We start from the raw sequence: 27,368 nt of genomic DNA on the forward strand, positions 1-27,368 counted from the left end.
GTTTGTTCCAAAACTATTGAATTTTGACAAAAAAAAACAATCACATGAAAATCGCTTAGGAATTGTTGAATGACGTCAACAACGATCCCGATATGCTCAAACGAGTCATAACGGGTGATGAATCATGAGTAGGGGAGAATGTTCCACAATCAGACAAAGCATGTAATTTTGAAATTCATGCCGCGAGTTACGTGGAAACAGATATCAAGAAACGTGCCTTATCTACAAGAGCCCGAGACTTTGCAAACTCATTATATTTCGAATCTTGTAATAATTGTCATTCTTTGTACTGCCCTCGAAGATAATAAACGCTTTTTTGAGTCTTATGTGAAATCGATTTTCTTTTTAAAAACTAAGTTCTCGATTTCCAATACATAATTCGCGAGTTCGATGTTTTTCGTTTGGATAGTAGGGTTACACACGCAGTTTTGGTAAACAAAGTTGTAACGCTATTCTTTTGGATTCGAGCATTTTTCAACAAAAAACTTATTTTCCTAGGTAAGTTTCTTCTATCGTTGATTTGATATTATAAGCCTTAATTTTTCGTTTGGAACTAGTAGTACAAAAACAATCTGTTGATCAGATTTTGGGCTATTTTATTGACATTTTTTGAGCGAGTTTACTTTTGTAGGTTATGTATGGAGTTCACAGTTGAATTTAATCAGACGCTGTCTGATTGTGGAACCTAATTTGTGCCGTTAAAAAAAGTGACTTATGGAGCCACTGTATGGTACTTTGGGATTGGTTTCCGACTCTGGATGGATGACTTGTGAGTTGTTTCCAAGCGTTGTGAGTTGTGAGGCACTTCATTGAACATACGTCCAGCACAAAAGAAAACCCTTCCCTCCTGATTTTTGACAATCACGAGAGTCACCTGACGATAGAAGGAATGAATCTAGCAAAGAAAAATGAAGTGATCATTTTGACCTTACCACCGCATGCTTCCAACAAGATGCAACCGTTAGATGTATTTGTGTTTTTTTTGTTCAAATCATTCTCCAAAACTGCCTTACAAACATGGCTTTTAGAACCCCTTGGGATACCCGTTTCTATTTTTGATATAGCTGGCTGTATATAAAATCCGGATTTCGAAAAACTGGGATTTATCCTTTCGTTAAATTCATATTTACAGATGACGACTTTGCAATTAGTAGCGTAACTGATAGGAATGTACATCAAAACAATGAAGAAGCCCGACCACATATAGATCCCAATCAACCATCAACATCAAGCTGTATTGAAGAAAATATTATGTCAGTCTCCTCACTTTCAGCATCAGTTAATTTACACACAACTCGCACACAAAATCAAAACACAGAAACTTTCGTAAGTCCGCAAACATTCAAAGAATACCCAAAAGCTGAAGAACGAAAGAATCAGAGAAGTATTATCGCCACCGACACTCCAGAAAAGATCGCCCTGGAAACTAAACAGTTGAGAGAGAAAAAAAAGCTTGAAGATGAAAAATATATGAAGACTGAACAGATGGAGAGGAAAAAACTTGAAGAAGAAAAATATATGAAGACTCAACAGACAAAGAAAATGAGAACGCGGCGATACTTGTAATGTAACTGAAGATTCTGATGATGATAATGATTTTGTAGGAGAAATCGATCCACCACCTCTTCTAGAAAAGCTGAATAAAGAGCCAGAAGTTGCCGATTTTATTTTGATAGAATTTATAGACAAAGAGAAAAAAAAAATATTACATAGCTGAAGTATTATGTAAAAGAGATAAGGAATGTGAGGTTAAATTTCTGAGAAAGTCTGTTAAGAATGATAACAGCTTCATTTACCCCGAAATAGAAGACTTCTCCTTGGTAAGCTTGGAAAACATTAAGATGGTGTTACCAAAACCATCACACGTGGGGACAACCAAACGGCAACAATCAAATTTGAAGTTAATTTTTCAGCCATAGAAGTTCGTTAAAACATTACTAAAACTTTTGTCTTATTCTGGAACATGCCGTGTCTGAATGTGGTATATGTATGTTCCACAATCAGAGAACTGTCCTTTCATTTTTAAACAAACTTTTTTTGAATTATTTTTTTTGTTAATGATGTATGTTCTACCATAGAACCTCATGCACAGCCTTAATTTGTATTAGTTTTGTTTGCTCAATAAATAAGGTTAATATTTAGCAAAACCTATTTTGTGTCTGATTGTGGAACACTATCCCCTATATGGTTATGACATGGGAACAAAAGTCCAATCGGTTTTCAGTGAAAGAGCCCAGGAGAGTCAACACAAAAAAAAGCCCGCCAAGTTCGATCAACTATCAAGGTTTTGCTCACTACTTTCTTCGACTACCGAAGCTTAGTGCATCAGAAGTTCTTGCCATATAGTCTTATAGTTAACAAGGAGTATTATCTTATGCGCCTCTTGCGAGAAACGATACGAAGGAAACATCCGGTATTGTGGAAAAACAATTCATGGCTTTTGATCATAATAAATTATAAAGTAATCAAGCCTCAGCTACCGTATTCTCCAGATTTGGCCCCCTGCGACTTTTTCATGATTCCAAGATTGTAGAGAATCATGAAAAAACGGCGTTTTGCGACGATTGAGGAGATAAAAAACGAATTGTAGAGAGAGCTCAAGGACATATCAGAACTGCTTTGAGGATTCGCAGGTTCAAGTTCATTATATCTGAGGAGGACTACTTTGAAGGGAAGTAGAAATTGATGAATATTTTTTGAGAAAATTGAAAATTCACCAAATTTTTTCAACATACCTCATATTCTTATTTTTTAGTACTTATCTTTTTCCAGGTATTTTGAATTAGAAAAATATCTCTCTGACGGTTCATCTAAACTATTAACAATGTTCATATTGAGCAACTAACAAATCAATGTTTTGTTGAAACTCTGAATTATAATTATTTCTTACTTTGAGTTTCTGGTGGAAACTCATTCATTTTTCAGCCTTTTAGATTGTTTTGGATTTTCCTCTCTCATAAAGTATCAAAACAAAAAATATTTCAATATTTTATTTATTTTACTTAAAATAAGACTTAATAGTAACTGACACTAACATTGTTTTATCACTGTTTACAAATTACTGAAAAATCTGTACATAATTACTTTAAATTAAGCCTATCATAACTCTGAATGTATATCAGTCGCACCTGAAAAGTTATTATCAAGGTAAATTCAAGTAAATTTGATTGAATTATTTTTTTACCTTTATCAACTACTTCCTTTTCTTCAGAAGGATCGGCATCTAGTTCACCGGAGTCGATTCTTTTCTGCAGTTCTCTTATTTCATCATCATATCCTTTCCATTCTGGCAGTATTCTAATAGCAGCTGTTAGTTTTGCTTCTTTAGTCATTGGATTATTGCACTGAAGAAAAAAATGATTCTTCACAATGAACAAACACATTATCTAAATTAAGTATCTGTTATTATTGACTTTAAAAAAGGTTATTTATCCCTAGACATTATCATATCATCCAAACATCCAAAAATATCAACTGATATTATCAAGATCATTATTTGTCTGTAGACAATTTCCAGAAAAGCTGTTTGTTTATAGACAATCCGCTTAGAAAGAATGTCTATAGATAATATTCCCAAAAGGTTTGTTTGTAACTAGACAATCTGTTCAAAATGATTGTTTGTTTCTAGTCGATGTTGTTGGTCTCTGGCCATTCTGCCCAAAGAGGCGGACAATATCCAGATAAATAACTTGTGATTGTCTCAAGCTATTTTACACAGAAAGACTATCTCTAGACAAGCTGCCCGACTTTGTCTCGCTGGATAGAATGTTGAAAGGCAAACAACCTTTATGAGCAGATTGTTTAGAAAGCATATCCTTTCTGGGTAAAATGTTAGGAGGCAAATAACCTTTCTGGCACATCATTTGGAAACAATTGTTTTAAACAAAATCAAAACCCATGTTTTGAGCATAAAGTCTAAAAACAAACGTTTTGGCAGATTGTCTATTGACAAACAAATGTTTTGGGCAAACTGTCTGAAGACAAACAAATCCTTTTGGGAATTTCCAGAGATAATTGAAAGTTTTGATAGAACAGATGACGAATCTGGGCAAATAGTCTGGAGAAAACAGTCTTTCTGAGCAGTATGACAGCATTTCTGAGCAGATTGTCTAGACACACAGCTTTTTTAGTTAAGGCGTCTGGAAACAACCAACCGTTTTTTGTAAAATGTCTGGACAAATAACCGTGAATGTGTAGAATGTCTAGAAAAACAACTGTTTCGTGCTGAATCTGTAGACAGAACCGTTTTGAGTAAAATGCCTAGTGACAAACAAACATTTCCTGAATTTCGGGTCAGACATTTAAGTTTGATTGTCTAGAAACAACAAACCTTTATGGGCAGTTTATCTGGAGAATCTTCTTGGGCAAATGTTTATAAAAGATAATTTGTATGAACAAATACTCTAGAGAACAGTATCCATTTGAGCAGAAAGACAAATTTCATAGAATCGTTCCAGCATCTTGGAGAAGATACTATTTTCCTAGATAATACCTTGAAGACTACTGAATGACGGACTGCAGGTACTCACCAAATCAATTGTTTTTGCATAATCCTTTGAAGCATCATCACACCAAGTTTCACACCACAACCATTCCTGCGGCAAAGATTTAATAGCCACCTGGTGAATCATGTTATTGGGTAAATCCTGATCCAAGTTGGATAAGCTGTTCGGATCCTGACTAAGAGCTTGATACTGTCCTCTCAGTCTGTCTCCGGCCGCTATCCTTCGGAACCGCTTCAAATCAACTACATACAAGGCTGAAATGTGATATCGTCTGCCTTGCAGATGGTTTCTCCAGTAACCATGTTTCCAGAATCGGAAGCCGTCCATTTCTTTGCGGGATTCGCAAAATGGAGTGTAACCATATGGGGCACCTCCAAGGTCTAATTGTTGTAGTTCTTTTAGGTCTGCTCTGACCACCTGGAAAAAAACTAATGAGGAATTCGATTCATCAGAATTCAACAACAAATGAAATTCCCAACTTACTAAAACCTTCAGATGAATAGAGAAAGTGGGTAGCTTGGCTACCTGGGTAGCTCTTTTTTTTCACTTCTCAATTCACTATAAATATTAGCACCAGTGGGGTTAAGAGGGCAAAATTTATTTCAATGATGGAAAATAATAATTAATGATGTCATATTACCCAAGGTACTATGTTTATAATAATAGTACTGTAACTGAACTCTATATTAGTGACCTATTAGGTCGATATAATTATCTCTAACGAATAATACATAAATTATTATACTCAAATACAGAAGAAAATCATACCAATTAAATATTAATTGTATTCTTTTCATTGTTCACATTGTTTTTCATAATCCAAACCTTTTCCGGATTCTCAAAGCCAACAAAAACTGTGGTATCATGTAAAAATCATTGAATTGACGTCAATATGAGTTATTATTTTTGTAATCCAATTTTTCCTGTAACGTATCTAAGATAATCCAGTGTAAGTATTTATATATAGTTTGGGAAACAACTATTAGAAGTTGTTGAGGTTCTTGAATAATACCAAAATTCTGGATACATTTGAGAGCCAAAAAATATAAAATGGATAAGAATAATATTTTCAGTTCTCATTCATAATTATCTAGTGAACAGCTACAAAACATCGTTTTCCAAATAGATTGAATACCTGACTAATCCTTAACCTTCTATTTATCTGGTTTCTCCAGAAAACATCAATACTAGAAACTTCTGGAGATTTAAGTGAAGTAGAGAAATAAATTTATGTCGTGGTTACACTGAGTTGAATTTAATATTAATGATAATAAATGGTCTTCATTTTTATCTTGGCGGAGTTTAGCTTACGCTATTCTATATGATGCAGTCTTAGGGTTTGAAGATAATGCCAAGAATTGGTAAATAAAACTAGTAGTATTTACCTGATCAGCATCAACAAAAATGATCTTTTTGACATCCAGAGGAAACAGTACATCCAAGAACAATATTTTGTAGCCCCAAATTATCCTCTGTTTCTCATTCTGCTGGTGTAGCCACCTCGGCCATTTATACTGCACCAACTCATACTCAAACCCATATTCTTTAGCCATGTATGGTAGGAAATCCTAAAAGACATAAATTATCGGTAGAAGTGATAATCAATGAACTCTAAAGAAATACTTCATACCTTTACTTGTGGCGACAAATAATTCTTCAAAAACCAAAATTTGACTGGAGTTTTGGTATGTTTGAGGACGGATAACATCATGATTCTGAGGAATCGTTCATACAAGTGACCAGAAGCTAGTGAAAATATGTTCAATTTTTGGTCAGGTTCCTCTTCAGTGCCAGAGAAAGAACTAAGAAGAGAACCAAAAATAATTATGTCATACCTACTTCAATGTCACTCGTAAGGAAAAAAAATTGAAACTCACCTTGCAATAGAATTCCAAATACCAGAACCACCTTCATCATCAGACAATAAATCCACATTCTGTTTATCTGATTTTTTCTGTACTCTCAGTTTGACTATGTGGGAGCGTAAGGAACTTATAAGCACCTTGATGTCAGTTGAGTTTTCAGGAGTGTCACTACCATCGTGACTGAAAATGAAGTAGATAAATGAACAAAAAATCTTTCATTAATAGACAAATATAATAGTTAAAAGAAAGGAAAGGAAGAAGAAGCCCCTAATAAATATCAGTATTTCTTCAAAATTATATATTTACTCTGGTCCTCAATTAGTCACAGATTAGTTGACTGCCAGATTTTTTTTATTCATGGAGATGAGTATCCTTCTTTAATAACAAATTAAACTTATTTTTCAGATATTCTGAATTTATAAATGGCTAAGGTTGAAATTTAGTATTCAATTCAACTTCTATTAGATTTTCAAATATTGCCTTGCATCGAACTGAAGTTAACCCTCTGCAGCCTATACACGCTGCCAAAAGAGCCCAAAAGATTAACCAGACATTTGGCAATGATAATGTTAATTAACGCACTGTAAGAAATTGGTTTGCGAAATTTCATTCCGGAGATTTTTGCCTCAAAGATAAGTCCCAAAGTGATTGACCTATTGTAATCCAGAACGAGTATTTGAGGACTCTGGTGGAGACTGATCTATCATAGAAAGTGAGATAGCGGGAGAACTGGGCGTTATCTCCCATGTGATTTTTATGGTTCAAAACGTATTGGAAGGGTCAACAAGCTCGAAAAGTGGGTACCCCATGAGTTGAACGATTGACAGAAAAACTGTCACGTTTCGAGATCTGTTCTTCTCTGCTTTTGCACAACCAAAACGACCCTTTTTTTAATCGGATCGTCACGTGAGATGAAAAGTGGATCCTCTACAACAGGAGACGTTCGGAACAGTTGTTGGAAACCGATGAGCCACCCAGGCACTTTCGAAAAGCGAAAACTCACCAAAAAATGAATCTTGGTTACTGTGTACTGATGAGCGGCTGGTGTGATTCACTATAACTTTCTGCAACCGGGCAAAACCATAACAGAATTCTATTGTGAGGAAATCATAGTTCTGCATTAACCACCATACTGCCCAAACCTCTCTCCAACAGAATACCAGCTCAGATAAATGAGATTCAAAACAATTGAGACTTACACCTCTTATACCATACTGTTGTAATTTCCGAAGCAGTGTACTTTGACTGTGTTAGTCATGATACACTGCATGATACACTCCACAGTTTATTTTTCCTTCCTCAGAATAATTAGTCTTTTAAACAATTTGACTACGCTCAGATAAATAAGATTCAAACCAATTGAGACTTACACCTCTTATACCATACTGTTGTAATTTCCGAAGCAGTGTACTTTGACTGTGTTAGTCATGATACACTGCTTCGGAAATTACAACAGTATGGTATAAGAGGTGTAAGTCTCAATTGGTTTGAATCTTATTTATCTCAGCGTAGTCAAATTGTTTAAAAGACTAATTATTCTGAGGAAGGAAAAATAAACTGTGGAGTTCCACAAGGCTCAGTCCTAGGTCCACTATTATTTCTTTTGTATATAAAAGATCTGACACCTATTGATATTAAAGGAGAGTTCACACTATTCGCTGACGACACTACAATTTTATGGCATGATCAAAATCCCCCTGAACTTCAAACAGTAATAAATCATATTAGCAATATAAAAAGATGGTGTGACGCAAATCTTCTCGGTTTTAATATCTCTAAAACGAACGTAATTTGCTTCAAATGTTCTATCAGCAATTTACAAATTGACAACATCCTTGTTGAGAATAAACCATCAACCAAATTTCTGGGACTATCTATTGACAGTGATTTGAAATTTGAAGACCATAACAAGAGTCGCAAATCAAAGTTATCCTCAGGGTTATATGCTGTGAGGCTGATATCTTATGAGTTGGGATTTGCTGCTGCCAAAGTAACATATCACTCTCTCATAGAATCTCATTTACGATATGGAATTCCTTTCTGGGGTGCATGTACTGTGACAACACTGCAATCAATTTTAGTTATACAGAAAAGAGCTGTACGATTTCTGTGTAAAGCAAAACCACGAGATTCTTGCAGACCACTGTTTAAGGAAAAGAAAATTCTCACTGTAATATCTATTTTATTATTGAAACTATATGTCTCATAGCAAAATATCAAAATCGATTTTCAATTAACACAAACGCCACTCGACAAAAAACGACTTTAATTTGCCCATTCCAAAATATTCCCTCATTAAAGACTCATTCATTTATAATGGGTTAAAAATGTCTCATAGCAAAACATCAAAATCGATTTTCAATCAACACAAACGCCACTCGACAAAAAACGACTTAAATTTGCCCATTTCAAAATATTCCCTCATTAAAGACTCTTTTATTTATAACGGGTTAAAAATGTTCAATCACCTTCCATCAAATCTGAAATTTGCATGCAGTATCGTAAACTTTAGTGAAGTTTTGAAGGCTTTTTTTTGTGAGAGGGCCTATTATAATTTATCAGAGTACTATCAAGATACGACTTGTAGCTGACTCGTTTTATGTAATCAACATTGAAAATTTTCCAAATAAACACTTATTGGCTATATTCGTGCTAGTAATGTATTGTGCTATGTAAATACTATTTTTTTTTCTTATTTTTTTGTTCTTTGTACATATGTTCAATAACTACCTGAAATTTTATTCAACAACTACCTGCAAATGTATATTATTTTATAGTGTACAGTTTTCGAGAACATTACTCGAATAACTATAACATGACAACTAGCGATAGCTACTATGTGTGAATTTATTTCTCAAATGATTATAACCAAGCTTTGTCAATAAGATGTTAATCTTCAGACAATGAAGCATATTTTGACTTTGACCTTTTCAAGCACTTTGATAACTTTCTCACTGATAGAACCTTAGCCAATCAGGACCAGGTAAAAAACAGCCTTCGACGACTTCATCAAGTCCCGAGCACACGCATCCTAAGGCTACTAGAATGCCCAGTACCTCCACATAAAGGCATAAATTAAGTCTTTATCCAATATGATGTTATGGGTGGACAGCACTATTTTTCAACATTTATTGAAACTGAATTTAAGGGATGAGTTTATGATACTGTCCTCCAAAACTTGAATAATGTAGTGTCATCAGCAAATAAGACACATTTAATTGGTATACAAAAATTCAAATATATCACTTTATAAATTATAAACTGGAGCGGTCCAAGAAGAGATCCTTGAAGCATACTATGGGTGACTTGTATATATTCAAAAGTATTACTACAACTAAACTGGTTGTAATTCTGAAAACAGTTTCTTTCAAAATGCATAAACTTCTGATTTGATGAGAATATAGATTTAGCAACTATATAAGGATATCATTTGAGTTTCGTTCAAAATACATATCCCTGCATCAATGAACTATAAATTGGCAACAAACAACAAACCTCACTATGTCGTATATATCAGCGCTTCTACCCTGTCTCAACCGAAGCAACCAAGCTCCGGGGTTTGCTTTGAGTTGGAAGTACCCCAAATTAGCCATAACAATAGTGTCAACGATGACAGGCTGGCTCTCAGTTCCTAGAGTTATCTGTAAACCTCTCGGCGGACTTCCAGTAGTTTGTTCGAAGCAGTGCCCTTCTAAAAGGAGGTACTCCAACTCGTATTCACTGAAAAAGACCTGTAATAGTTTGGGAAACACAATTTATTACGATATTAGTTACCTGTGTACGTTGCTTTCCACATTTTCCAACCTGATGTTGTCCAAGTCATACACTGATCTGACCACCTCCACTAACCAGTTTTCAGGAACGTGATAGTTCTGCGTCAGCAGAGGAGATGCTGGCATATTATTGAATCTTGCTAAAGGACCAGGTAGTTGACGACCGTCTTCCGAGAACTGAATTTCGGGTTCTAATACAAATCGGTAAAAACTGCAAGAGGAAAATAGTATTCATTAGAATATTTCTTCACATTAACTATACTATCAATACATATCCAAATCTATAAAGGTTAGTTAAACATGATACCTGCTTGAGTAATGGTAGGTAAATAGTTTTCAATACACCATATAAGTGAGGTTAGCATAATTCATGCTCAGGATATCCATCTTCACATTTCAATGGTAAAGAAGATGGAATGAAGGAAGAATGAAGTCAACGTATCATCATTTGAGAAGTGAAACAAATAGATTGTGGTTAAATCGTCGTGGATGTATAGTGCTTTGCCAGATAGGCTCATTGGTTGTGAGAAAATAATTGAAGTGTTCTATATTGATTTTAAATTAATTTCAAATATGACAAAATTCAAGGTCAACTGCACATACCCGTATTGTTATTTGGTCCATAATTGAACAGACAAGTTTTGATGACGTAATGAATACTTTCAAATGGTTTGAACTCAAAAAAGAACACTCTGTAGAAGGTTCAATACTCTTCATGACCGTTTCATGAAGATTGATAACCTTGAAAATGAAATTTATTCTATGGAAAAATCTTGGATAAAATTCTAATAGTTTCTATAAAGAAACAAAAATTATGGAAATTAGGCAATTATTCTACCTTTGTGTGAATATGAGGTACCACTTCCAAAAACATAAAGCTGAAATTCACATGAATACAATACACGAAACCGTAACAAACACACACCCTTCCGCATGTTACAAAATCTAAAACTCAAAGAGCATTTTCTTATATTTCAATAAAACTATATAATACCCTGCCCGAAGAAATAAAAAAATGTAGAAATAAACAAATGTTTAAAAAAAAATAACGAAATATATTAATGAAAGTGATGGGAAGGAAACAAGTGCTTTGCACGAATCCTAAAACACTTTGTTCACTTCATGTATCTGTATCATTTATATATTTTTAATGTGAATAAAGTTATTATTATCATTATAACCGAAAAATGTGCATCAATTTACTACTTGAAGACCATTTTCCTGATATATTATAAACAAAAACTTACAAATTTATACTAGTTTCATTCTCAGAATGATCCATAGAATAAAATCTCTCTAATATTTACAAGACATGTGGGACCACTATGTATAAACGTGCATTTTTTTGTGTGCCCATAATGTATGGTAACAAATGATGAAATATTCCTACCTTTTAACGGGCATGTCACTGTTCTTTTCTACGCTGTTCAAAAACACCCTAATATTACAATTAAGTACTTCTTGTAGGACTTGCAGGATCGGTCCCAGTTTCTGGGCTCCTCTAGACACCGGATCAAGAATGGCTACTATATCAAATGCCACCTGATCAGGATGTGCAGCAGGAAGTTTCAAAACAGAATGCTCATCACCAGCATACACAATTTCAAAACGAGATCGAGACTGGGGCCTCGAGATGAGAAGGGATATTATCCTCATCATAGAGTCACTAGTTATCTCTGCAAAAAAAACAACAATCAACTTCAACCATTTCAAAACAATATTATTCAGCCACCTTCTTCATCCTCAGCATCTTTAGATAGGATTCCGTTAATTTTTTCCAAATAGGATGACGAACTGAACCGTTCCAAGAGGTTGAAATCTTCAGCAATGAATTCTTCATTTTCATCAAGTGGTCCAAGTACTCTCCCATTAGCTACCACAGCTCTATCGGATTCTTTCAATTTCAACACCCTTTGGCAATATACCCTCAACATCTTCAAATTAAGCTCCTGTGACTCTATCTTTGAAGAGACCTCAAACTGAAAAGAAGTGAAGTTTGCTATTTACAGATATATTGCAAATTATTTCAAAAAGTTTCAAGTGATAGATAATTTAATTATATGGATCAGAACAATATTTTCAGAATTAAACCAGCAAAATTTTGAGTCAATCAAATAAGTTTCATACTATTGATCAAAACTTCAATTATATGCAAGATGATTCGAACAAACTGATTGGGATAAGTTTCTTAGATTTTTCAAAATTATTCGATACTTTTCCTTCTGAATTTCTCATGAATAAACTAGTATGCCTACCAATTATAATGAACTGTTATTCCCCAACTTCTAAAATAAACGGTCTGAATGTCTCATTAATAGGTTCGCTGATGATAACACTTTTTGTGTGTCAAAAAAATTCAGAAGAATTATATTTGCGAAAATAAATACCATAGTAGATAAATTCAGTGCTTGGTGAAAAATCCATTGTTTAACCCATTTATTAATGCATTTTCATTTCAGGTCACATTTATTTATTTTCTCTACAAATCAACATTCTTACAACTTTTTAAAGACATACGAGGTTTGTTCAAAAAATAAGATGAATGTTCAAATTTCGCGGGCTAAGTACATTCGATTAGCAATTTTTTTATGTTGGTACACTCTTCTTGAATCTATGTTCATAGTTTCAGCTGTTTAGCATGTTCAGTTTGTCGGTGAGAGGCATTAAAGTTATCAATCAATCAAATATACTTTATGTCTGAAGAACTACATCTTGTAGACAAAGTCATAAATAATAAGATACAAAAATCTACATAAAAAATCATAAACAGTTTAAATAAAATACAATGAACATAAGCTGAGATATTCAGCTGGAAATGACAAGACAGAAATAAAAGTTCAGATTCAAGTGAATCGTCAAGATACTCCTGAACTGAATAATCGGCCCTATCAACAAGTAGCATTTTAACTGCTTTTTTGAATTTGTTAAGCACTATAATTTCTTTAATTCGGGCTGGTAAGTGGTTAAACAGTTTGATCCCGTTGAATATAATTGAATTCCTAACAAGGGAGCTCGCAGGAATAGGGAGATCTATGTTATTATTGTGGCTACGAGTATTATATGAGGAAGGGGGAGATGCACAAGAATAATTTTTTTTTATCAAGCAAATTGATTCCAAGATAAACAGGGCAGCTACTATTAAAATACCGTGAGCTATGAAAAGAGGCTTGCATGGATCCCTGGGAGCTGCTTTGCACATATATCGGACAGCCCTTTTTTGGAGCACAAAAATCATTTGAAATAAATCTCTAGAACAGACTCCCCAGAAGGCAATTCCATATTCAATATGGGGATCTATTAAAGCGAAATAAGCTGTTCTTGAATGGGAGTAGCCTAGTTCTCTAGAAATCACTCTTAGTGCATAGCAACCTGAGGCAAGCTTCTTGCTTAAGTTTATTGTGTGATTTTTAAATTTCAGTTTATCATCAATATTCAACCCTAGAAATTTATAATTATGTACCCTGTCTAAGATTTAGTCACCAAGGCAGATCTCAGGTAAGTTGCAGTGGAAGGTAAGTATGCTAGTTTTATTGATATTGAATGATAACTTATTGCAGTCGCACCATTCTTTGATTTTGTTGATTTTGTTGATGTCAGCTGAGATGTCCTTGTTGTGCCATAATAAAGTGGTGTCATCAGCAAAGAGAGTAATTGTGGCCGTTGTATCTATAAAAGCCAAGTCATTTATGTAGATAAGAAACAAAAATGGGCCAAGGATCGATCCTTGTGGTACACCACATTTGATAGTTTGAGCAGAGGAACACTCGGTTGTTTTAACTACCTGTTTGCGACCTGATAAGTACGAATGAAACCAGTGGAGAGTGTTGCCTCTGAAGCCATACTGTTGCAACTTATTAAGAAGGATCTCATGGTTGACACAGTCGAAAGCTTTCGATAGATCACAGAAAATAGCAGCGACTGCTTCTTTAGCGTTATATTCGGAGTTAGAAGTGTTTTGCCTGTTAGGCGATTCACTGCTTCGAAAAAAATGAATCAAAGAATTTGCTCCAAATTTTGTGTGAAAAAAATGGAATTAAGGGGTCAAAAACTCTGAAAATGTTGACAGTGGCATACGGCGAATGTACTCTGGATCAGAAAAATGTTTACGAATGGTACAAGCTTTCCACAGAAGGTCGAGAAGATTTGAATAACAACACTCACCCGGACGCCCCAGCACATCAACAACCGATGAAAATTGTTATGGGGAATTGTCGAATCACTATTAGGAGAGTCTCGGTATATCGATTGGCTCATGCCTTGCAATTTTTTCGGAAATTTTGGGCATGAAGTATGGGTATATATATGGTTATCGTCCCAATGGAAGAGCCAACACTAAAAAAGCACGCCAAGTTCGATCAAATGTCAAGGTTTTGCTGATTGTTTTTTTATTATTATTGTGGCATAGTGCATGAGGAGTTCTTGCAACATGGTAGTACAGTCAATAAGGAGTATTATTTTGAAGTTATGCGCCACCTGAGAAAAGCAATACGAAGAAAACGTCCGGTATTGTGGAACAACAAGTCAAGGCTTTTGCATCATGATAAAGCACCTGCTCACTCGTCATTGCTTGTTTGAAATTTTATGACTAGAAACAACACCGTACTGAAGTCTCAGCAACCGTATTCACCAGATTTGCCCCCTTGCGACTTTTTTCTATTCCCAAGATTGAAGAGACCCATGGAAAAACGGCGTTTTGCGACGATTGAGGAGATAAAAACCGAAGTGCTGAGAAGGCTCAATGACATACCAGAACTGCTTCAATGATGGTGTATTAAATATGGCGGGGGCTACTTTGAAGGGGACAAAATAGAAATTGATGAATAAATAGATATTATTTGAGAAAAATGAAAATTCGTCAAATTTTTTTAATAGACCTCGTATTGCTTATTAACATTTGCGATTTTTTTTAGACATTATTTGTTTCAACTATCAATATTTCGGTCCGGTTATTTTTAATATTTTCAATGTCAATCTTTTTATTTCTTTTCTTTTACCATAGACTTCAAATCTGTTAACACCTTTTTTGGACAATGCAAGTTCCAACTTGTAACATTCATTATGATATGCATTACTGTGTTATAATGTTTGAGTTCCATTAATATATATATATATATATATATATATATATATATATATATATATATATATATATATATATATATATATATATTGCAATTTCCCATATTTTTTCAATGGGATGTATTTTTTGTTCAGTAATAATATTTTTTTTTGTCTTAAGGAACATACGAATGATAAAAAATATTAATAATCATACTTCCTGTACATAAATGAATGTATAATAATAGTAATAAATAAAAACTATAAAAATTTTGAAAAAGTATCTGAAAGAGTATTTGAAAAATATCAACAAAGTGAATGACATGAAGTGATTTATCATGACTTTATATTTAGTTTGTATTTCACTATAACATAGCTCATGTTCCCATGTACTGTAGTGTTAAATGAATAACCAAATAACCTTTGCTTGTGCAAAATAACTGACTGTCATTACTATTAACTCACGGGAATATCCAGCTTTTCACCTTTTTTCAAGGTCTCAGCTGCGGAATCATCCCTCAGAAGTGATAAAACTAATCCCAGAGCTTTCTCCGTTGGTAGTTCTTGCACTGCAGTCAAGACGATTTTATTCAACTCGTTTTCCTTTCCACCATTGACGTTTGGTAAGAAACTCACTCTCACATCACTTGCTGATTTCTGCGAAACGAAATTGATATTAGATTATTTTCAATCGATAGCAAAAACTAAGTACGTACCAAATTTTCCAGGGCATCCAACAATATTTTCCTTGATTTCAAACAATTCAAATCTCCTACAATCCAATAAGTCATCGAATGGGGATTCTTTCCTTTCCTAGGAATGGAGAAATATTTCAAATTTTCCATAGCGGTGGCGGTCATGTCTCTAGAGCTCAGCTGTAGGAGTGCTTGGAGATTGTTAGTGCTTGATGCTGTTCCTGACATATCCAAGTGGAAGGATCTTTCTTTGTTCAGGATTCTGTCATTCAGCCTAGGCATCACATTCGGTTGGTTCATTATAAATTCAAAAACATCATCGGTATCAGATAATTTTCCACGATATACGTTTTTCTGGAAACTAGGAGTCTGAGACATAATTTCTTGTAGAACTGCTTCCTCAAATTCATCGACAGTTATTTGTTTTTGGGGCAGAGGGATTCCATTGAGCAGAGCCTGAGGAAATACCTTCAGTCCTGTTCTTTGGATGAAGTCAAATGACAGTTGTCTACCAAAATCGTACACCGAATCCTCTCCTAAAGCAACAAAACAAATAAATTTAAAAAGGACGTCTTTCAGAATATTATATTATTGATCTGACTTAAAATATGTCGAAATTTCAAAATACAGTAAAGTTTTATGAAAAGAAACACTAATCGAAATAAATGATTGGGAATCAATGAAAATTTTCAAACCAATAAGTAAATAAATAACCTACTCACAACCATGTATAAAAATGAATTTCACAGGAGATTTCAAATGTTCAAAATTAATTTCAAGATTGTCCAAGAATACAAAAATAATGAGTCTACATCTATTTATTATCCCGATGAAAATAAATTATTTTTTAAGCAACATTCAGATTTCGGAAGTAAGCATTTTTTTGTAAGAGAGCTTTTCAACTGACTAGAATTAAAAAAAAAAACTTGGAAAAAAATTCAGTTTCAGTATTCCTATATTCAGATATGAATAGGTAAAAACAAATAATTGAAAAGGGAATATTTTTTGGAATAGATTAGATTTATGGTTTATGTGTTGAAAAGAGTGACATTACCTGACATTTGGAAATATAAATATTCAAACAATTTTTAAAATATATACGTATTGACTTTGAGGACCAAGGAGGTATACTATCTCAAAGTGTCAACAACGACTGACTGGGGATCTCTATGTTTACTCATATTTATACTAGTAGGGGATGGTGGGGGTGAGGTGTCCAAGAGAATAATCACTCCTGATTGGTCCGCACTTATGCTAGCTTGTTGTGATTAGTCCACGTTGTTAATAGATGTCCTGAAGGCGGGATGTTGGTTGGAGTTTTTACTAATCCATTTCTGGCCTTCTTAAGTCCTGAATATGAAATTTTTTTGACTCGCATATCCTCTTTTTTGTTGAAATTGTTGAGATGCTTATAGATCTCCATAGCTTCCCAATGAAGTCTTATGTGAGAATGCAATGAATGGTGTCACTGGTGAAGATTAAAATTTCAATTGAGATATCCTACCTAGAATGTCAACTGGATCTTCATCATACTGAGATCTGAGATGTGCTTTAACATCCTCAACAGTAACTCTTTCTTCTGCAGCCTGTAGGATGGTTCTGATGAAACTCAGAGCTGTGGGAGCATCTTTACTTTGGGTAACGTAATTTAGAGCACACTGCATGGCTACTCCAGCGTCATCTAGCCCGCTTAGGTTAGAGGAGTCCGTTACATTGAAGACAATACCTACTCTTATTGGGGCTGTGTGTAAAACGAAAGACTCTACTAGCTTCAAAACTCCTCTAGTTTTTGGATCTGTTGGATCGATAATGAGAACCTAAAAATATAATATAGAAGTAATATTCAATAGCAAATTGATATAAACAAAGTTATACAGTTCTTCAGTTAACTATACAAAATTATCCAATTGATAGATGCCAATAAAAAGAACTACATGGAATGCAAAAAAATCTATATTTTTTCTTGAAGTACTGAAACAGTCATTTGCAAAAGAGAAACATCTCCACAGCAGGAAATGTTTTTTTTTCTATCATCAGAAAAAAATGTATAGGCATATACCACACAAATAAAAAAAAATTCACAAAAACAAAATAAGAAAAACAAGAACTTCCAAAGAGTACCCAAGTCAATCACAAGCCTGAGCATACATTGCAAAAGGAGGACATTTTCAACATCTGATTTAATTTATTTTTTGGGAAATCAGTATCATTTTATGTTAGCATTCCAAAACTTTTATTAGTTAAATTTTACACTTCAGAGAGTATCCTCTTGAACAAATTATTGTTTAAAGTTACATGTATTGTTTTTTGTGCGAAAATGTAATTTTTTTATGTGAAAACTGTATGTCAAACGAAAAACAAAATCCATATACCAGGTTTGATCATAAATGCTCTTAAAATGACTTCCTCATGGACACCACTAACGCCATTTGATGCGTAAAAATGCAATCTAGGACATGCCTAATTACGGGTTTTTTTTCTTATAATAACCTCTCAACATATCAACATGATAAGAAATACTCTTTGTATAGTACATACAGCACTGCTTGTCTTGTATTGATTATTTACAACATTGATATGCCAGAACAAATATGCATTTTTGTAATTATGCTTTTCTCAATGTGTGATTTAAGTGGTAAGTTCAACCAATATAATTTTCATAATAATGTTCAAAAATGCATATTTTCACATGACTGTATAATATAATATAACCAATATAATTTTCATAATAATGTTCATAAATGCATATTTTCACATGACTATATAATATCGTTATTTTATTGCTGTTAGATAAAGAGGCATGTAATTGTATTGTTCAAATTTATAATTTATCTACAACAATCAATATGTAGACTTCACTGTAATTAAGGTAAACACCTGATAAGAGCATTGTATATTGTACCCAGCTATGAGTAAATAATTATTATATAATTACCAAGTTATACATATTTCTCCTGATCTGCCGAAGCATGCCAGGAAAGGTAGGCCTGAGCAGCTCCATGAAACTAGTGGACCACCTTGCATAACTGGAATCGTGTTCTATATCGTTCATCCAGTTTATTGCCGAATCCCTGATATCTATTGCGAACTCCTGACTACCGCTATCATCTCCAAAATCTAAACCAAGAAGTGTAGACATTCTTTTATTACTAATTCCAATGCTATGTAGGCCTTCCATTGCCCTAAGTTCCTGCCGAAGCACTTCGAGAATTCCAAAGATGTCAATTAAATCGACATCATAAAACATTCCGTTGATGAAGAGAGCCGTGTCTGAAGGTTGTAGATTGAGATTCGTGGAAAACTTATCGGAATTTCTCTTCATTTCATATTTCAAGTCCGAGTTGACAACAGTTTTGACTAGTCCTTTAGCCTGTAACAAGAACATAATAAAAATAGATGATATTATCCAGTTAAATATTATTTAGGTTGTTTCGAAAATTTCGCCTGTTTTATTATAATGTGTTTTTGTAACTCCAGTAATAATAACAATAATTGTAATTTATTGAACAACATTACAATTTTGCTCAACTGGCTATCAACCGAAGTCCTTTCGTCTGTGTAACAAAGTTGTTATGAAATAACAAAGCTTATTTTACAGTATCAAAAAAAAAAGAAAATATTACATGGATATAAAAATGAACAAACAAAACAATTTCATTGATAAAGTTGTGTTAATTTTTCTAACAGTGTTTCTGTTGGGTGTAGATGTCGTACTTTTGCATGGGGGTTTCTTGTCACAGCATACTTTCTAATGATTTCTACATTGTCTTTTCTAGCAAACTTCTGAGTAAGTGACGGTAGTCTTTCCTCGATATAGATAATAGCAGTGACTGGTACAGCAGGGTTTGGAGGCTTGTGTTTGGGGTTATTGGGATGCCTTAATCTTGTTATTTACCTTATAACCGTTGTTTCAGATACTTTAAAAGACCCTTTGTTTGATATTGAGAAACAGTGGGTGCGAGTATTCAATAAGTGGATGACAGATTAGTTTATATATTCGGCTTGCTGTTGATATGTTTGCACCTGCTCCCGGGTTTGTCAAACTTGTGAAATGTGCGGCTCTTGCAATCACTTTCTTTTTTTTGTTATTGACGTGGCTGTTGAAATTTAGTCTGGAATCAAGCGTAACACCTAGGTAATTAACTGTCGATTTTGCATGTAGGATATGTTGGATAACGTTGATTGTTGGAGAAGTTGCGGAATTCCGATGATTAAATACGATGAACTGAGACTTAGGTGGGTTTGGATGGAGCCTCCATTTATTGAACCAGTTATTTGTTATTGTTGCAAGATGTTCCAAATTGTTAATGACTCAGTCTACCAATAAACTGAGGGATGTAGCCATTACTACGTGGTAGGAAATCATAATGAAGAAAAGAGAAATTAAACTTTCTATGTTTTTTACCACTTTTATTTGTAACTAACGTTACTGCAGTTTCGTCCTATACAGACATTTTCAAACTTATACAATAAACTCTTGTATAAGTTTGAAAATGTCCGTATAGGACGAAACTGCAGTATTAGTCACAAATAAAAGTGGTAAAAAACAGAAAGTTTCATTTTTCTTTTTTTCACTTGGTCTACCGTTTGATCGTGCGCAATTAGGGCGGTGTCATCTGCTTACTGGAGAATATATGCTTCATGCCTGAAGTGGTTGATATTCCCTTGTTGGTAATGATGAATATCAGAGCTGTATAAGTTATATAACAATGGTGAGAGCGATGAACCCTGTTGAACTCCCTGTTCTGGGATAAATTCGTCTGAAAAACTACTCAGCATTTCAACTTTCAGTTTTCTGTCAATTAGCAGATTGTTAATTGTATGTACTAGATAGTTAGGACAACCCAGTTGATGCAGTTTGAATAAAAGATCCTTGTGCCAGATGCTATCGAATTCTTTGTTCTTATCCAGAAAGATCGCTGCCGTTTTGTTGTTGTTCAGCTTGGTTGTTTCAATGTTGTTCGTGAGAATCATGAGAGGATGTATAATAGATCTTCCCTGTCTAAATCCAAACTGGTAGCTTGTAATTTTATCGTCAAGCAGTTGGAGTAAACGGTTTCGTAAAAGTTTTTCAAAGTTTTTAGCAATTACAGGCAGGAGAGTAATCAGACGATAACTGTCTGTAAGGGAGTGATCCCTGTTTGGTTTGGGAATTGTAATTATTGTGCCCATTTTCCAATTGTCAGGTATCTAATGAGTTTTAAGGCAAAATTCGTAGCTTTTTATGATGTAGGTACTTGTGAATGTAGCTCCATATATCAATAAATATTGATTCTACTGTATACTGAGCGATAGACAATTTTGTACTATATGCATTGGTACTGTTCATTTTTTTCCAAATTTTTTGCCTCTTTTCAGCTCATTACTACATGATGTCGTTTAGCTGCTATCACCCAATTTGGTTAAAATTGAACCAAAGCGCTGCCGAAACAGACCAAAAAATTACACAGGCAACCAGCAATTATAGTGTTAATGGACGCACTGTTCGACGTTAGTTTGCGAAATTTCGTTGCTAAGATTTTAGCCTCGAATATGAGCCCCAAAGTGGTCGACCTACAGTAATCCGGGACGAGGATTCGAGGACCCTGGTGGAGACTAACTCACCACAAACGATGCGTGGGATGTCGGAAGAACTGGGCGTCACTCCCATTTGGTGTTTGATGGTTTAATACATATTGAGAAAAACAAAAAGATGGAAAACTTGGTGCCCAGAGGTGCGACCCTGCTCCACGACAACGTCCATTTGCACGTTTCACAAATCACCGTCAGAAAATTAAACAAATTGACCGTCGAAGTTCTGCTTCACCCACCATACTCCCAAGACCCCTCTCCAACCAACTATCATCTTTTCAAGCACTTTGATAACTTTCTAGCCGGTAGAACCTTCGTCAATCAGGACCACGCAAAAACGGCCTTCGTCGACTTCATCGAATCATAAGTACACAATTTTTATGCTAACCGAAATTATTGACTTGTGTTACGTTAGCAAAAGTGCATCGATTCAAATTTAAATTAAATTGAAGTTTTCACTGATATATTACAGTTTTAAAATGAACAAAACTTTCGAAACAACCCTATTGGGTTGTTTGGTGATACAAACCTGCATAGGAAAATTTTGGGCAATGTTTATTAAAACTTTCAAAGCTTCCTCTTTTGGAGATGTCATGATCCTCTCAGAGGCTTGTAAGCTCAATTCTTGGAACTGCCATACTTTCAGGGGCGCCAGTTCATTGGAAGTTTCCTCGAGATGTGTTTTAAATTCATTCAGTTCCTTTAGAAGATGTGGAAATATTTTCCTATAACACAAAAATGTAATCTAGTATTTTGAAATTATTTACAATGAAAGGTTTTACTTTAATTTTGAGAATTCAAATCCTTCCAGTTCTAAATCTTCTTCTTCTTCAGAGTTGTCATCGGACTTCTCATCTTCATGGACCTTTGTATCATCTTGAGATTTGTACTCAGTTGATTTCATTTGTAGCTCTACTCCATACCCAGATAATCGTAATGGCTTCGAGTTGTTATCCTGAAGAAACTTCAAAATAGACAATTGTTCTTCAGATGAAGAGCAAAAAATATCACCTTAACATAATGACGAATAATATAGTCGATTTTGCCTTCTAAAGCAAACTGTTTCAACAACCTATGGAATTGGGAAAACTCTGGTGTTCCCAGCTGTCCATATAAAACAGCAGTCAATGAGTGATTAGCTGAACCAGGAAAATGAGTATCAACTTTGAAAACTTCTATTTGGGCCAAATTACCTTCTTGCTGTAAAAAAACATATAACGACATATAAATAATTTATTTGTCCTGAATTAGAAGATATTTTTGATTGGAAATGCAATAAATGATGATCTCACAATAAATTGAAGAAATACTACCTATTATATTATTTTCAATTCTCTTCAATTCCATTACACAGTGTGTGTAAAATTCAAGTAGTGCATGGAATACTGAAAATAGTGAAAGTCACAAAGGAAGTTACCTGAAGATGAAGTTGCATATTACAGAATTAATATTTACAATGCTTTTAAAAATTTCCACAGAAATATGCTAAAAAATTGTCAAATAAGTTGTACTCTTTGGATTAACCCCACTGATATGTATTATTTCTAGCGTTTTTAATATTTTCACTTGAATTTTGCTGACTCAGTATTTTCATTCAAAATCAACTATTGAAATACTGCATGTAAAAATTGAAAGACAACTAAGTGTTGATCTATGTGGTACCCCACCTAAAATAAATTTTGTGTTTTCTGAATAAAATATGATTATGAAATTACTCTTTTTATAGCATTAGTATGTGTTTGTACTATAACAAATTACATATTTTTCAATAAACCAATTTACATTACTAAAAATACTAATTTTAAATCACCAACAACGTTGGTAGTGCATGTTATGCAATACAAAATTTAACAGGCAATACTTTTGAGAATATTATGAATTGGGTACAGTCGAAGCTACTTTATGGATTGATATTCTGGGGTAATTCAATACACTCCAATCTTATATTCAAACTTCAAAAAATTGTCATTCATTGCAAAGATAGAGCATCACCCTTATATTTTCAATGTATAGACATCTTAGTTAATGTCCTAGAAATATTTGACATACCTTACGTAAAAGTGATTCAAGTTCTTTCAAATCACAAGTTAATACCCCGCCTACATCAGCAACTGTGGAACAAGACGGCAATTTTCTTTCCCGTGCTATTTGGCCAAACATTTGTACTTTGGGTGAATAAATATGCAAAGATAAACCTAATTTCAGTACTGACAGCTGCGACTTTGTAATGAGCTTTGAAGTAAGCCCCATAACCTTGTGATACTGGTCTCTATCATTTTCTAAAAAGGTATAATAATCAATTGGTTTTATTGAATGTTTGAATTGCAAAGTATAGAAACCCTGATACAGTCTCAGACGCTTTATGTAGAAATTTTTGTGAAAAGCAACCCACACGTGGCCTTGTTTGAAACATCAAGATTGCAAAGATATTATACTAGAAAAGATATGTCATCAATATTGAGGAATCTATAAAAAAAATTACAGAAAGTTAATGTATATTACTGGAGTTTCTTCCCAACACCAAATCGTTATTATCAACACCTCGACACGTGTTTCGATCACCAAGTGATCATCTTCAAAGAGGAAGAGGAAGAAAGTTAATGTAGTATAACCAGTTTTGCATCAAAAGTTTCTGATCTTTCATAGTGGATCCAGGATCTACATATATTTCCATGTGAGGAAGAAGACAAATCCTGGTGCGAAAAATTTCAAAATTCAGCTGCCAGCCCCAGTGTAACCACCACTATCTCCAGTTCGCTTTTACTATCTTATGTTGGTGTCAATGCTACGGTCACAGTCAACCATGTCCAGGATGAGGTTCGATCTGTTTCCAAATAAAATCTATAGGTGGCGCTTACATTTACCAGATTTATAATTAATTGCATAGGTGGAACGAAAAATAACAGTTTGGAGTTCCACAATAGTTTAGGTTCTGTAATTTCATAAATGTCTGATTACTGGCCACATCCCACACGAGGTTGAGGTTTGGGATGTGCATCCAGTTTGAAATTTTGAGAGAATGATTTATTTGATTTTACTGCCAAAATGGCCGCTAGCTTGGGTTGGAACCGGCTTTACTCATCTACTTAAGTGAAAGAACTATTTGAAAACATGACATTTCTTTTGCTTGGAAGTTGAATTGAGACCACTGTGTTAGGTGAAAAAAAAACACAAACATGGTTTTTCACGAATCATACATTTTGTAGAAAGACAATAGATATAATATTTCAGAGAATTCAATATCTGGAACCCCATGCTGACTTAGTCAACTGTATAATTCAGAATTGAATTTGGTGATAAATAACCAATGTCTAGGCTCCAAATTATTAATGCAATGACTGAAATATCAATATCTAGTATAGATCGAGAATGGTTCTAGTATGTGGGAAAAGTAATTTTGTTAGATTAATTGCCAGACGTTCCAATTCTACATATTAAAAATCAATATATTGAATACATGAAAGATTATGTGAAATACACCATCTCTCAACAAATGCATTCGATATTAGTCATCCAAAACAATATTGAATCGGCGACTGCACCATGGTTTTATCTAAGTTGCTTATACACTGGTGTTGGGACTATTGCGCTTTCATTTCAGAAAATCTTGAAGACTAGTCATCATTTTTCAGTAGTCGTAGCTTGTATTGTGCAATTGTAGTATTTAAATATACATAGGTTCCGAAATAATTGTCTTAAATAACAAGTATCATAAAAATATTAATATAATATACATGTGACTGTATAGAACATAGATATTCCAACAATTTACTTATTCAATATTTTTAGGAAAGCATGATAGTTTTGGAATATCTTTTTTTTTGTAAACACTAAATTTCTTGGTGTTTTTTACATATTTTATATTCTAGAAGAAAGAAGGTTAAATGCTTTAGGAAGACTGCATATTGAAAATCTCAAGCAATGGTTTGTGGTACTTCTGATTATATAGAGATGTGAAACATGGTTTTCATATTACTTATTTTTTAGGCATGTAAATAAAGACTATGGTAATATAGATTTCTTATATTCACCTTACTGATATTCAGTTTCTAGTTGTTGGTGTTTTTCATAATTTGAACAACTACAGTTTACTATTATTCTGTAAAGTAAATCACAATTCACATAGTCATACCGAAGGGTAGCCAACACTTCATTGTAAAATCGTCTGCAGGATGAATGGTACTTGACATCACTTCTAAGTGAAATTAAGCAGGTTGTATTACTTGATTTACATGAAAATACTAATTATGAGTCTTTACACCAATGTATAGGCATCTTAGTTTTATCTACCCCCATTTAAATCATTAATTTTTCAAGACCTATTGATGTCAATGGTGGTTCCAAAGAACTTATAGCATCAATGAAGTTCCAATAAAAATCCTCATTCTCATCAGCCAAATATTCAGCTACTTCCAAAACAAGAGGAGTTGCTTCCCATTTTGCTTCTAACAAGGTAGTAACGGATTTGGATTTTTTCGTTTTTCCTTTGACAAAATCTCTAACATTGAAACACAATATTAAGGCCAATGTCAAGATAATATTCATCCTGTAATTTAAAAAAAAATATGAAAAATTATTGTCCTCTGAATACCGACAAGCAATTGATTTTTATGCTCTCACCTGTATTGTTTACTAATTTGGTGTATATAACAAGTTTGTGTTAAGAGTGAATTTCAGTATAAAATAGATTAAAATCACGAATACATTTTATATTTGAAGATCAAAAATTCACAACCTAACCTAACTCAACCACTCCACTTTGGTTGATTGTTGTCATCATTCTTTTCCATGTCCAACCAATGAAAACAAGCCAGCAAGTGCCATCACCGACCACAGAGCACCGATTCACAGTATTTCTGTATACAAAATACTGTGACCGATTTAAGATGAGATATTTAAATCAACATAGAAAACAATATTTTTTTGAGTATGAAATGTTTTCTGTCAAAAAAAGCTCTCTTCATTTGTGGTGTTCTACAAGGATCCATTCTTGGTCTCGTGTCTTCCTTATTTATATTAATTTTATTACAATTTTAAATTGAATGGTATAATCAATGATGCTACTATTATATATTTCTCAGACAGTTACGAAAAAAAAATTATATGAAAAATGATTTGGACGAAATTCTCATTTAGCCTAATTGACATAAATTGAGGCTGAATTTATTTAAATGCTCACATATGGATATTTCCCTGGGACTAATTAGTACTCCAAATAATTCGAATGTTTGATCACAATTCTATCAATACACAGAAATATTAAGAGTATGAATTGATGAGAGATTATCATAGAATAAACATAAAATTTATCAACATTTTTTTTGTCGTAGTTTTTGACGTTATACAGTGTATTCGTTTAATCAATCATTGTGGTCTGAATCATAACGAATATTTTCCTGGTTTTTACTCGAAGTTTGAATATTTAGTTGTTTGTTGTAGTTGTTTCTATCCATGATATCAAAAATCATAGAAAAAGCCGTAAACCAGCATATCCTTGAATATTTGGAAAGCTTCAACATCTTGAGTGATCATCAATATGGGTTTCGGAAACAAAGATCAACAGGCGACCTTATATCCAATGTGATCCGTATTTCGAATAACGCAATCAAGAAACATGGGGAGTAAAGAGCTGTTAAGCTTGATATTTCTAAAGTCTTCGACCGTATGTGGCGTGAGGGTTTGCTGGCCAAACTTCGATGCTATGACTTATTGGATCATTTTTGTGTATGGCTTTCCAGCTTCCTGAAAGAACGTTCCCTGCAAATGTCCGTCGATGGATATCTCTCAAATACTTTTATCATCAACGCTAGTGTTCCCCAGGGATCCATATTATTTCCAATCCTCTTTTTATTGTATATCAACGGCTTATTGAAAAAAAACAAGGATCCAATATATCGCTTC

The 27,368-nt window shown here is 33.9% G+C and overlaps 1 protein-coding gene and 1 long non-coding RNA gene across 2 annotated transcripts; one reads left to right on the forward strand and one right to left on the reverse strand.

Annotated features, from left to right (window-relative positions):
- Window positions 1-23: 23 nt before the first annotated feature.
- On the forward strand, window positions 24-3,268 carry LOC141480687 (uncharacterized). Its single transcript, XR_012464497.1, has 2 exons — window positions 24-498; window positions 632-3,268. It is a non-coding gene; the product is annotated as an uncharacterized lncRNA (long non-coding RNA).
- Window positions 2,978-26,267, reverse strand: Uggt (UDP-glucose-glycoprotein glucosyltransferase). Its single transcript, XM_074170963.1, has 20 exons — window positions 26,088-26,267; window positions 25,787-26,013; window positions 23,517-23,746; window positions 22,479-22,667; window positions 22,250-22,422; window positions 21,997-22,192; window positions 18,832-19,266; window positions 17,401-17,713; window positions 15,918-16,432; window positions 15,667-15,858; window positions 11,876-12,122; window positions 11,534-11,819; window positions 10,145-10,354; window positions 9,866-10,090; window positions 6,383-6,550; window positions 6,136-6,307; window positions 5,891-6,073; window positions 4,530-4,922; window positions 3,185-3,344; window positions 2,978-3,128 (listed from the first exon to the last, which is right to left on the reverse strand). Exons 2-20 carry the CDS (start codon window positions 26,010-26,012, stop codon window positions 3,100-3,102), a joined length of 4,542 nt encoding a protein of 1,513 aa, XP_074027064.1. The 5' UTR covers window position 26,013; window positions 26,088-26,267; the 3' UTR covers window positions 2,978-3,099.
- Between the last annotated feature and the right edge of the window lie 1,101 nt (window positions 26,268-27,368).

This window comes from Leptinotarsa decemlineata, unplaced genomic scaffold (assembly GCF_025532065.1).
Source record: "Leptinotarsa decemlineata unplaced genomic scaffold, Ldec_3_MD MMD2_tig00000008_RagTag_RagTag, whole genome shotgun sequence".
Taxonomy (NCBI): Eukaryota; Metazoa; Arthropoda; class Insecta; order Coleoptera; family Chrysomelidae; genus Leptinotarsa; species Leptinotarsa decemlineata.

Bases quoted from the DNA above. Each gene is read 5' to 3' on its own strand.
- Uggt (XM_074170963.1), bottom strand. From the start codon at position 26,012: ATGAATATTATCTTGACATTGGCCTTAATATTGTGTTTCAATGTTAGA. The intron at 17,714-18,831 runs GTAATTATATAA...TTATATTTTTAG, and splicing joins GGAGAAATATGTATAACTTG to GTTCTCATTATCGATCCAAC. The intron at 4,923-5,890 runs GTAAATACTACT...GTTTTTTTCCAG, and splicing joins TTTTTGTTGATGCTGATCAG to GTGGTCAGAGCAGACCTAAA.